The sequence below is a fragment of the Elaeis guineensis genome, chromosome 6 (assembly GCF_000442705.2).
Source record: "Elaeis guineensis isolate ETL-2024a chromosome 6, EG11, whole genome shotgun sequence".
Taxonomy (NCBI): Eukaryota; Viridiplantae; Streptophyta; class Magnoliopsida; order Arecales; family Arecaceae; genus Elaeis; species Elaeis guineensis.
In genome coordinates, this window is record NC_025998.2 from 131,592,460 (window position 1) to 131,606,458 (window position 13,999).

General features: G+C 30.9%; 1 protein-coding gene across 1 annotated transcript; it reads left to right on the forward strand.

Annotated features, from left to right (window-relative positions):
• Nucleotides 1–2,757: 2,757 nt before the first annotated feature.
• On the forward strand, nt 2,758–6,314 carry LOC140850820 (protein neprosin-like; the record flags this gene model as incomplete). The annotated part of the gene is given in 7 exon segments (XM_073259890.1): nt 2,758–2,935; nt 4,235–4,321; nt 4,433–4,675; nt 4,805–4,966; nt 5,099–5,152; nt 5,451–5,597; nt 5,810–6,314. Coding segments are annotated over 7 exon segments (1,230 nt in total). The 3' UTR covers nt 6,188–6,314.
• Between the last annotated feature and the right edge of the window lie 7,685 nt (nt 6,315–13,999).

The following is a 13,999-nucleotide window of genomic DNA, read 5'->3' on the forward strand; positions in this document are numbered from 1 at the left end:
CTTCTTTTCCCTATTTTTTGTGCAATGTAGATTAACAGTAGTTTTGCTATTGATAGGAATTCTATAGTTGAGATGTTACAAGTCAATTGAAACCTAATTTTCATACTAGAAACACAATGACTTAATCAAAGCTTCTTGTTTGATGATCACTTATTCAATTAATGGATGTAATGGCTCTAAAAAATCTATAGAAATATGCTACAAGAATTCAGAAATTTAGTAACAAACTTTTAGTGACAAACATAAGTCTAGTCACTAAACGACTCAGTGATGAAAATAAGAAGTGGCCATGACAAATTTTTTTGGTTAATATTTTAATAATGAAATGAAATGTCATTATAAAATATATATCTTTTATGATTATTTTTTCAATTTATGACTATATTCAACTTGATTTGATCCGATCTATTAATGAATAAGTTATATCAGTCAAGATATTTTTAACAATTAGAGAAAAATAATTTTTACTATATAATCTACTAGAAATATTGGAAGCGATGCACTAAAATTAGATAATAATTTAAGATATAATTATTAAAACTTGTATAGAGATAGATCGATTTAACCAAGGATTGAGATCACTAATCCAATGTAATTTATACTAAAATATATAAAAAATTAAAATTATTTAAATAAAATATAACATAAAGTATTAAAATATTCTATGTTAAATAGCATTACTTATCAATTACAACATAAATAAAAGAGTCGTGAATTATCTATTTTTAGAGGACTTTAGATAAAAGATGATTAAATTTTTATAAAAATAATTAATTAATAAAATAAAATATATCATAATATATTTGAAATGAGAATATTTTATAATGTAAAAAGTTTTATACTATAAGTTTAAGGAACCACAACTTTATACTAGAAGTGAATGGTGTCATGGTGGTTAACTAGCAAGCAAATATCTAAGAGGTCATAGATTTGATCCAGATACTAGATACAGATAGAGATTGTGAAGCTCTAATTTGCAACAAAAATATTTTATTTTTATATTATTTATCAATAAATTTTCAATCTTATGTCACAAACAAAATTATTAGTAATATTTGCCTTTAATAACCATTTGCATTTCATCACCAAATATAATAGTTTTTTCCTTGACAATTTCATATTTTGGTCACTAAAATTTTTAGCAAATCATGCCTTAAGTGACCACCTAGCAATGAAATATTTTTGTATCACTAAAAATTTATAATGATGAAAGTAAAAAAATTTATGGCCAAATTTTTCATCGCTAAAAACTTGAATTCTTATAGTGACATTTGACCCGAGTTTAGAAAATCATTTCACTCATGAAATAACTATTAGTGTTTTTTCTATTTCAAACATAAGAAAGTTGTTGAGTTCTACTAATAAATAAAAAGTGCATCACACTAGAATCTAACCAAAGGTTGTGGCATTGAAAAGAGTTGTTAAAGGAAAGAGTTCTAATTTTAGTTATTAGACGGGAGAAAAAGGGAATAATAAATGGACTGTTAATTTGATGATTAGATAGATTTTCAATAAATATGTGAAAGGAGAACCACTGGCATATAATTAAGGGTTTTTTACATGTAGACCTTCTCTAACATTTAAATTTGTATAAATATCCTTTCAAAATTGATATCTGTATATATATCCACATAAAATATCTTTTTTTTACGTATGTATCCATATCATTTAACATGGTTAAAAATTAGCGATGACTAAAATTTTCTTATGGATAGATGTGCAAAAAAAAATTATAAAGATATATATGCAAATAATAATTTTATGAGGATATTCAGGCAAATTTGATTATTTGGAAGAGTATACATATAAAAATCCATTAACATAAATACACCTCTCTTTGTTTGTTAATTTTTTTTATTTTAATAAAAAAATTAATATATACAACTAAAATATAAATTTACTTAATTTATTAATTTATATAGATAAGATGATCTTTTTATCAAATGATAGATCAAAATTATTTTATCTAGAAGATAAACATATCATAACTATCCATATTTTTTCTAATGTATAACAATATGCTTCTAAGAAAAATATCTAAACTTAATATTAGATGAATAGTTTGTACATTTACATAGAATGGACATAGTTGTGTATTTGAACATTATGTAACAATAAAAATTTATAATTTTATTATATTTGATTTTAAAAATTTTTATTGAAAATATCTTTATGCAGTGTATAAGGCATATCATGTTGTTACAAGATGGACATAATCGTCCCATCCTGTATAAAAATAAAATATAATATGATATTTTAATATATAAAATATTATATAATATCATCATCATATTGTTTTATTATATAATATGCTACTATATTGTAAAGTAAGAGGGCCTAAATCCATCTAGATGAAATAGATAAAAATTAAATTAAAATTTTTTACACATATATCCTTCTAAATATTCAAATTTGCACGAATATTCTCATGAAATTACTATTTGTATATATATCCTTATAAATTTTTTTTTACACATCTACCCATAAGGATATTTTAGTCATTTAAATTTTAAACCATTAATTTTTTAACGGTGTTAAATGATGTAAATACATATACAAAAAAATAAGAAAAAAGAAGAATATACATGCAAAATAAGTATTTTATGAGAGTATACATACAAATATTAATTTTGAAAGGATATTCATACAAATTTGAATGTTTAAGAGGGTATACATGCAAAAAATTTTATAATTAACATAAAATATATTATTGATAGTATTGGATAGTATATTAATTTTTTTGTATCATTGATAAAGGAGGTGAAAGAAGGGGGCGATGGCAGCACATGTTGGCATGAGTCATGGCTTGGTAGTACTATTGCTAGTGATTATCTATTTATCATGCACGAAGGCTCGGGTGCGGCCCATAAGGGAGCAGTTAGAGGTACAGCAATACCTTAAGAAATTGAATAAGCCCGCCATCAAGAGCATCAAGGTTAGCCATCCCAATATGCTTCTATATTTTTTTGGGAGATTATATTTTCATTTTTTGGGTCAAATTAATGTTATTGATTCATTCTGAGATAGTTTTGGGTAGATTTTATGAATTGTTTTCTTGATAAAATTTAATTTTATCAAGCATTTATTTACATACTTTTTTTAAAAGATGAATCTTAATTTAATTAAGATTTTCTAGAGTATTTGTTTTGTCATTAATCTTCTAAAAGGAGTTTTTGTTCTCTCTCACACCTGCTTTTTGATGGTTTTGCCATATCTTTCATGAGATTAGATGGTATACTTCCTACATTATCCCAATTAGCAAAACCCCTTTCAAGAATTGGTACAATAATTTTTATACTTTATTGTCAAAATATGGGGACTCATTGACTAAAATTTAACTGAACTAGTTGTTAACCAATAATATGTTTATTAATTTTTAATTATTTTCTATCAAAATTTGGATGGCTTCCTCTCAGTTCAACACTTACTAATCTTTGGCTTCTTGGAAATGGCTTTAATTTCTTCTTCTATTATAGATGGCCCTGATCTTTGATCCGCTGAAACATCACCAGTTTCCTCCCACCGATGCCCTAGAAACTTCCCTTCCCTCTTGTCCCCAACTTAATCCATCAATGGTTGAGGAAATCAAGATCATTCACTGAAGAATAAATGGTTAAAAAACTATAAAAAATATTGTAGATAATATTCTATGAAGCACTTAGCAAAACCCATTTTTGTATGATGCTTGCATCGTGATTTCTTATACCCAAATTATAAGTTTTCTCTTTTAATAAAAACTAGAAATTTCTTGTGTTTCTTTTATATAAAATTGTTACCCTTCATTTACTGGCAATGTGTCATCCTATTTATGGAATAAGAACCATTCCTTTGTACTTATTTGGACATTAAAAATTCTTGAACTATGGTCAATTTCCAATTGGTCGGTATTTTACGCTATGTTGTTGGTATATGGTCTCACCTAATCCTTCCTACATTTATCTTTTCTTCCAGGATTTTTTTTTCATGGATTAATTCTCCTAATAGTTTTGGCATATTGGTTCTCTTCTACATGAAATTTGCAAACTAGGGATACTTATCAGAAATTTAAAAGATCCATTTTTTATTTTCTTCTATGTCACTTTTAAACAATAATAATCTTTATTTTATTCCACTCATTCAGTACAATCCCATCTAGTTTCTAATAGTCTTCCTGTTCCACTATACTTATTTTGACATTTTTCACTGCAATGATTCTAAATTTGTGGTTTAATTTGTTTTTGTTCTTAAAACAAAGAGCCCAGATGGAGATATCATAGACTGTGTCCATATCTCCCATCAACCAGCCTTTGATCACCATTTACTGAAAAATCACACCATCCAGGTCTACTCTCTTTCATATTGACTCTCTCTTCTTTTCAAATTCCCCCCTATTCACTTAATGTTTACACCTAGTGGTTTCTTTGTTTTGTCTCGACATGGTGCAAATCCTCAGATGAGGCCAACTTTCCACCCATTAGGTTTCCATGATGAGAACAAGGTGGAATCAAAGAAGAAAACTAGCTCTATAGCTCAACTTTGGCATCAAAATGGGAGGTGCCCCGAGCACACTATCCCCATCAGGAGGACCAAAAAAGATGATGTGCTGAGGGCCAGCTCTGTCGAAACATATGGGAAGAAAAGACACAATAGAACCCCTAATGGCGCCTCTCCATTGATTAATGGCAATCTACACGAGGTATGTATATTTGAAAATATATGAATGGGAATAGCTACGAAAGTAGCTCTTAACTACTTTTCCATTTCCTTCGTTCCCCTACTCCTTTGCCTTCCTCATTTGTGTTTGTTGGCGGGGATTTCTGAGTAGCATTCATATGCCTCTGTAACCGGAGATAAGTACTATGGAACAAAGGTCGACATAAATGTGTGGAACCCGTATGTCGAAGAGCCCTCTGAGTTCAGCCTGTCTCAGCTCTGGATCCTTGGGGGTGCTAACGAAAATCGCAATAGCGTCGAAGCTGGTTGGCAGGTATGAAATTAATGTTTTAATCTTAACTAAACAAATAGTAGTTTTAATTATGTGGAATTATGACTATATGCTCTTCATGCATTAACTTCAGTTGGTTACTCTTTGGTATTGAAAAAAAAAAAAAAAAATCAGGTATGTCCGCAGATATATGGAGATAAAAGAACAAGATTATTTGTTTACTGGACTGTAAGTTAATATTCCTCCATTTTTCCTTGTCTTCTTTCTATTAATTTCTTCTTTCCTCATGTTTTCCTACATTGTCTTCCATGAAATTTTTTTTACCAAAAAAAAAAAAATAATAAGAAAAACTTCATGAAGCGAATTGGATTTTCACTTTTTTTTAAGTTCTTCTGTTGTTCTCTAGCAGCCAATTTTATGAAAGAGATGAGGTACGTACCATAGATATCCTTCATTTCAATACATGAAACATGGCAAAAATTATAAAAATTACGTGTCTGCCAACATTTTTCCATGAAAATTTCAGAGAGATAATTATGGTAAAACCGGCTGCTACAACCTAAAGTGCGCTGGGTTTGTTCAAGTCAGCAATGAGATAGCAGTGGGTAGCTCCCTCAGCTCCATTTCTAGCTATGGTGGTCCCCAATATGATATCACTCTACTTGTCTGGAAGGTAAAATCAAAATGCAAATGATTTTTATATGAAAAGATAGAAAGGAACAGAGAATGTCTGCCACGTCTTTGTTATTTCTCAAGCAAACTAGCAAACTCTGGGCTTGGCAAAAATTCAGTAGTCATATGTAATTTCATTTTCACTTTTCATCTAGAAAATAATAATAATAATAATAATAATAATTGTTCATATGCTTTTCATTTTCTGAGCAGGACCCGCAAACGGGGAATTGGTGGTTGCAATTTGGGGATCAAAGTCCATTAGGCTACTGGCCTTCTTCCCTATTCGATTATTTGTCAGATAGTGCCAACTTAGTAGAATGGGGAGGGGAGGTTTATAACTCAAGTCCAAATGGTAAGCACACCACCACAGTGATGGGTAGTGGCCATTTCGCAGAAGAAGGTTATGGTAAGGCGAGCTACATCAAAAATATTCAAATAGTTGATCAGTCCAACAATCTTCAAACTCCTCAAAGGATCATTCCTGCTGCTGAACATCCCAACTGCTATGGTGTCAGTCAACCTAGTAATGGTGATTTGGGGACTCACTTCTTCTATGGGGGTCCTGGTCAAAATCCCAAGTGTCCGTAGAAGGCCTAATCCTTTTTGTATCTGGTTCTTGTTGGGAAACAATAATTGTAAAAGAATAATTGGGAACAAACAATTGTGACCAATCAATGAACAAATGAAGATAAATATTTTTCCTTTTTGATATGAATCAAGTAGACTGTCAAAATCACAACTGAGAACTAGCAATCAAACTATACAACTAATAATTAGTTTGAAAAATAATTTAAACCTTCAATATAGAGGATGAAAACCATCGGTCCTGGTTCAAGCAGAACTTCCCAAATTTATAGGATTATACAAATATTCCAGTAAAGCCAAAGATCACCATATACCAATATCATCATCTATGGGTGGAACTTCAACAAAGATCGATAAGCAAGTAGGTATGCTGGATCGAAGTAAACAAGAGGTGAAATCAATGATCCAAACCATTAAACTTCAAGAACACACTACCAGGATTCACCACCTAAAATTCAATTTAAGTTAGAGGTAAAATCATCCACTAGAAGAACACCATTTTTTCATGGCGTAATCAAACTTGGAATGCTAGATTAATTCTTAGCTTAATTTGGCACGAAACACATTAGAAGCTTGTTCAGCACAAATTGTATCTAAATCTAGTTTAATAGGTGAGATCTAGCTGGTGGGTATTGCTGATTTGATCCAATAAGTTGGATTTGAAAGGCTACTACCATTGTAACCCAAAAAAAACAAAAAAGGCTAGTACCATCACTCGCATGTCATGTCAACACGGTTGTATATCCTACATTTTTTTCTGGTATATCCTACATTTCATAACTTGCACAACTGCACGTTTTTAGCTCATCTATTTCCAAGGTATATGAAGTCAACATAGCTAAAACTACATTTATAAACCAAGTTAATTCATAGGGTTTATTCAATCCACTTATGAGACACATGTATATGTAGGATTATCATTAGAAACATTATACTTTCTGACTATCTATAAATTGACTGTCACGCTCCGAATCGATCATGCGACAGATGCTGCATGCCTGCAGGGCACACCCTACAAGCATGCAAAGCTTCAGATTGAATTATAAAATTTTTTGAATGATAATTATAATAATAATAAGCTTTCAATCTTCAAAAATCAATTTAATAAAAATCTAATTAAATAATTTTCTATAACAAATATCTTTATGTAATATAAATCTTAATGTTTCATCCACAATAAATATCCAAACTAAATTGTACTCAGCTAAACTAAACTGAGCTAAGAATTTGAATGACTCAAACAACTCTAACCAATCTAGCACACTTCCCAAGTCTCGCACAATTATAATTTATGATCTGAAAAAAAAAAAAAAAAAGAGAGAGAGAGAGAGAGAGAATAAGAAGCTACACTAGCCCAATAAGCAACATAACACATCAAAGTGGGGTCTAAGTATGTTATAAGCAAGTAAATCACATAATATTGACCGTAAGGAGCAAATATAAAATAACATATTTTTTTTAAAAATAATTATTTTCATATACTGATACTGAATTCAACATCAAGCTATAGCTATGTAACCCAGTGGCATACATCTGATAACAGAAACATGATGTATAAAGTGTCAGAAAATAGATATCATTATTCTAATCACCGGAGGCTCAGTATTGAAACTAGTTTCTCAGATTGCAAGTCGATAAGTTCAACGTATAATCCTAGGGCAATATCATAGCCATACTAAGAATATATATATATAAAAGCAATTTCACAAGTCTCCCAATTAAGTTTTCCAAATCCATTTCTTAAAGTAGATCACATGTTCAAAATAAATTATTTATAATAATAAAATAATATATGCTTAACCTATTTTATCAAATAAAAAATAGAGATCATAATTTAATTATAATTTTTCTAAAAATCATTCGAAATCACACTTGAAGCATTAGGTTATTTACCTTATCACGCCTTAAAATCCAACTTCAATCAAACAGATTGGACAGACCTATTCAAAACCATTAAAATTTTATTAATTAGTCAATTTCCTAGAAGTCCATCGATAAGAAATCCTAAAGAATCCAAATAGATTAAGAGAGCAAAATAACCCAACTAGGGGTATAACTAGGATGGCTTTATACTTGAATCAAGATAGATCAAGGATAGGCCGATCAAATGGTGAAGCCCAACGACCTAAATCAATTAGTTTGGATAATTTTATATCATCAAAGGTCAAAATAGGATACAAGTCGAATACCATAATCGAGAATGACCAAATCTAACAGGGTTTCACAAGAGTCAAGGTGGAAGCTACTGCACTATCCGATGATGATAGTTAGAAAAATATTTGATCAAATGACTTCATCGAATTAGAGTTACTTAAAATATAATGATTTAATAGAGATTAACAAAGTTTAGATCTCAGGATGCTCAACAAAGACTTAGATGGTGTGGGCATATTGTCCTAATGACAGAGCAGTTCAAAATCTCTTATTGGAATCAACTCAAATTCAAAGCAACAGATCAGATTCACTAGGTTCATAAATCACGTAGAGAGAAAATATCAGAGGAGAGATAAATTAACAAAGTGGAACATAGCTGATCAAGCAACACTGTCTGACATCTCGATTGATATAACCAAGGTGATTTAATCAAATCATGGTTGAATTATTATATATATGGTTCAACAAAAATCACAAATAATCAAATCTAATGGTATCTAGATCTAGCTAAGTTGGGTGCCGACATGCTATGTAATGATTGCAGATTAAGAGACTCTTTGCTAAAGTCAACTCAAAATTATTGAAAGAAAGCCTTTTACTCGATTAATCTTAGAGAGAGAAATATTCTAGAGAGAAAATCTATAGAGAGAGAAAGTGAAAGCACATGAAGAAAAAAGGGAGGAAAGAGAAACTCTATCTTCTTTTCTCTTTTTTTTTTCATTTTTTCTTTTTTTTTTCTTCCTTCTTTTCATGAGTTCTTTATAAAATAAGGGACCTTTTCCCCTTGTTTCTTCCTCAAAACACTTGACCTGTCGTCAGTCAAGGCTATGGTTGGTGGTAGCTGGGGCCATGATGACACGATCGATCGATGGTACCCCACCTGGTGATCAGTGACGATAAATAATGCCGAAGAAAGAAGAAAACCATGGAAAATAAATAGGGGAATAGAGCTTTTTTTTTATTAAATCCAGTAAATCATCGATCGGAATCTATGGTTCTCTGATGATATCTGGTGATGACTGGAAATGACAAAGGGGACAAGTCCGCATCTCCATTGACAAGCACCGGTAGTAAAGAAGGCCAGAAAAAGAAGATTGAGGAGATTTTTCAGATCTAAAAACAAAGGAAAGCATTCTTATCTTGTTTTCTAATAATTTCTTGCCAGAATCTGATCAACAAAGACTCAATCAAGGAGGGTAAAGATAGGAAAAGAAGCATAAAGGGGTTTGGGAGCTTTGCACCCTATCTCTGATGAGGATTGGATGTGATTTCTAATGAGTATAGAGAGCCCAAGCCTTCAACAATCAAGAGGAGAAAACATAAGAGAGAGGACGGTGGCTATGGCGATTTCTAGTGAGGAGATAGGGATCTTAGACCTTTAAAGAGTAGTGGAGGCTAGGCTTTCTTAGTCTCCGATGGATTTCATGGTGGAGGTGGACTCTTCCTCCTCCACCATATTTGAACAAGGGAGTACCTTGTTTTGGGTGAGGACATGGGTCTTCAGGCCTTTGGGGGTTATGAGACTAGGCTAAGGGCTGGACCTTACATTCTCCCCTCCTTAAAAATTTCATCCTCAACATTTTTAATCTGAAAATTATAGTTCAAATCTTATCCTCAAACATTTTGATTTTTCAATCCTTAGTGTACTTTTCATTATTAAATCATTTCATACAGGAAAGGTCAATACCTCAAGAGTAAATTTGAATCAAAACCATTTATTTCTTGTAATTAAAATCAATATATTAATTCTAGACAAAGATATCAAGTTTCTCATCAAAAACATTAATTACTCTTATCACAAGATCATAAACAATCTATTTTATACTCTCAATAGATGAGCATTCGAGTATAAATTCTAAGATTGATAAACAATCTAACATCCCTATTAACAAATAGAGATGTATAAACTTCAAATACAGGAGAAAGGAAGTCTGCCAATAAACTTCCAACTCCAAGATCAAAAATCGATGGTCCACTAACCCAAGACTTAGGATGCTAAAAATTTTCTTAGCACAGTTGATAGGAGATGTACTAATGAAAATCACATCGCGATGTCCCAAATAATTTAAAATCAAAATCTTTGTCATTTCCATATCAATGAAGTCCTCTACATAGAATGTCGAATCATGTTATCTATTATAAACTTCGAAGTCAAAGAATTAGTATTGCTAAGCAGTTCAAATAATCCCAATCACCAAACTTCCATTGCACACTCTGATTTAAACCATCCAAATTCCTTTGGATACACTAATTGGCTTTCAATCAAAGTATACTACCATGTATAAATGGAGCAAGTTAAAGGATATCAATTCCAAGAGAAGCTATAGAGAAATTTTTAAGTCTCGTCCCTAATTTACCTAGAGCACATCAATCTTGACTAACTATTGAGCCAATTACCACATTCAAACTTATCATATGATCCATATACAAGTGTGAAACTTAAAGAATATTTCAGTCAAGTATCATAAAAATCTTTTCTACTCAAAACTTTAATTAACTTCTTATGAATGAATCTTAAACTGCCACCAAAATAATTAAAGTCAAGCTTAAAGTAATAACACGGTATACCCAATATCAAATTGAACTTTCAAATTTACTTAAATAATAAATAAACAAATAATCATAATGCACAATAGTATTCCATGGCAAATCTTCTTATACTTATTTTGAATCCAAATCTAACAAATCAAAACCATAAGCACAAATTGCCCTACTCTGAGAATTCTCAAGCTGCTCATTACACTTTGGCTATAAGTATGGTGAGGTGGCATTCTGATTTCATGAAAATAAAATAATCATCACAAATAAAATTCAATTAACTCATATGTATGAATAAGAAGGCAAAAGAGATGTCTCTAGTCTAGTTTTATCCAACTCTCAACCTTTCTGATGAGTCCTAAAAGTCCTAAAACATATCACTTGTGCTATTACAATCTTGTTTCAATCCCTAATAATTTTAAATCAAAGCTCTGACATCATTTAATCTGTCAGGCCCTGAACCAATCATGCGACACACGTTGCATGCCGTAGGGCAGGCCCTACAAGCATGCAAGGCTTTAGATCGAATCATAAAAATTTTAGAATGATAATTATAACAATAATGAGCATTCAATCCTCAAAATTTAATTTAATAAAAATCTAATTAAATATTTTTTATAATAAATATCTTTACGCAATATAAATCTTAATATTTTATTTGAAACAAATATCCAAACTTAATTGTACTAAGCTAAACTGAACTGAGGTCAGAATCTGAATAACTCAAATAACTCCAATCGATCAGGCATACTCCCCTAAGTCTCGTATAATCATGATTCATGATCTTAAAAAAATAATAATAATAATAAGCTACACTAGCCTAGTAAACAACATAGCACATCAAAGTGTGGTCTAAGCATACTGAGCAAATAAATCACATAATATTGACTGAGAGGAGTAAATCTTAAATAATATATTTTTTTAAAAAAATAATTATTTTTATATACTGATTCTGAACTTAACATCAAGCTACGGCCATATAATCCAGTGGCATAGGTCTATTAATAGAAATATATTGCACAAAATGCCAAATAATAGATATCACTATTCCAATCACTGATGGCTTGATGTCAAAACTAGTTTCTCAGATTATAAGTCGATAAATCTAATATATAATCTTTATTGATAGGGCCACATCATAGCCATGCTGAGAATATATATATATAAGTAATTTCATAAGTTTTACAATCAAATTTTTCAAATCCATTTCTCAAAGTAGATCACATATTCAAAATAAATTATTTATAATAATAAAATAATACATGCTTGATCCATTTAATCAAGTAAAAAGTAGAGATTATAATTCAAATTAAATAAATGAATTATATTTTTTTCAAAAATCATTCAAAATCACACTGAAGCATTAGATTACTTACCTTATCACACAAAATCCGACTTCAATCGAATAGATCAGATAGACCTACTCAAAATCATTAAAATTTCATTAATTAGTCAATTTCTTAGAAGTCCATCGATAAAAAATTTTAAAAAATTCAAATGGATTAAGAGAGCAAAATAACCCAACTAGGGGTACGACTAGGATGGCTTTATACTTGAGTCAAGATAGATCAAGGATAGGCCAATCAAATGGTGAAGCCCAATGACCTAAATCAATCAGTTTGGATAATTTTATTATCATTAAAAGTCAAAGTAGGATACAAGTCAAACACTATAATCGACAATGATCAAATCTAACAAGATCTCATAAGAGCCAGGGTGGAAGCTAATGCACTATCCGATGGCAATGGTCAGAGAATAATTTGATCAAATAGCTTCATCTAATCAGAGTTACTTAAAATATAATAATTTAATAGAGATTAACAAAGATTAGATCTCAAAATGCTCAACAAAGACTAGAATAGTATGGAAATATTGTCAACTAACAGAACGGTTCAAAACTCCTTACCAGAATCAATTCAGCTTCAAAGCAATAGGTCAAATTTACTAGATTCATAAATCACGTAGAGAAAAAATATCAAAAGAGAGATAAATTAACAAGATGGAATATGGTTGATCAGACAATACTATCCAACATCTCGATCGATATAATCAAAATGCTTTAATCAAATGATGATTGAATTAGTATATAGATAGTTCAATAAAAATCATAGATAATTAAATCTAATGATATCTGAGTCTAGCTAAGGTGGATGCCGGCATACTATCTGACGATCACGGATTAAGACTCTCTTTGCTAAAGTTAGATTAAATCATTGAAAGAAAGTTCTTTACTCGATTAATCTTAGAGAAAGAAATATTCTAGAGAGAGAAAATTTATAGAGAGATAAAGTGAAAGCATGTGAAGAGAGAGAAGAGAGAGAAACTCTCTCTCTCTCTCTTCTTTTCTTTTTTTTTGTCCTTTTTTCTTTTTTTTCTTCTTTCTTCCTTCCTTCTTTTTCCATTGAGTTATTTATAAAACAAGGGACCTTTTCTCCTTGTTTGTTCCTCGAAACACTTGACCTCCCACCAGTCAAGGCTATGACCGACGGTATGCCAAAGAAGGAAGAAAACCATAGAAAATAAATAGGGGAACATAGCTATTTTTTGCTTAAATCTAGCAAATCGCCAGTCAGAATCCATGATTCTCCAATGACGGGACTCCGACGATGATTAGGAATGACAAAGGGGACAAGTCCCCATCTCTAGTGTAAGCATTAGTAACAAAGAAGGCCAAAAAAAGAAGAGTGAAGAGGATTTTTCAGATTTGAAAATCAAGGAAAGCATTCTCATCTTGTTTTTTGATGATTTCTTGCCAAAATCAGATCAACAAAGACTCAATCAAGGAGGGAAAATATAGGAAACGAAGCATAGAGGGGTTTGGGAGCTTCTTACCTTATCTTCGATGAGGACTGGATGTGATTTTCGATAGGTATAGAGAGCTCAAGCCTTCGTGTTGCCCAGCTATGCAACCCAACAGAAGGGGTGAATTAAATTTTTAAAAATTTATAAGTGAAAAAAAAAAAAAGAGTTACAAGATGTGCTTTTAATATTTTAAGTGAAGTGGAGTGAGTGAAGCAAGTAATGTGCAAGAGCTTAATTAAAAAGAAAAAAGACAACATAATAGAGCAAATAAAAAAAGAGTAAGCAATACAAACAAAAGGCTTTATAGTGGTTCGGTGACAA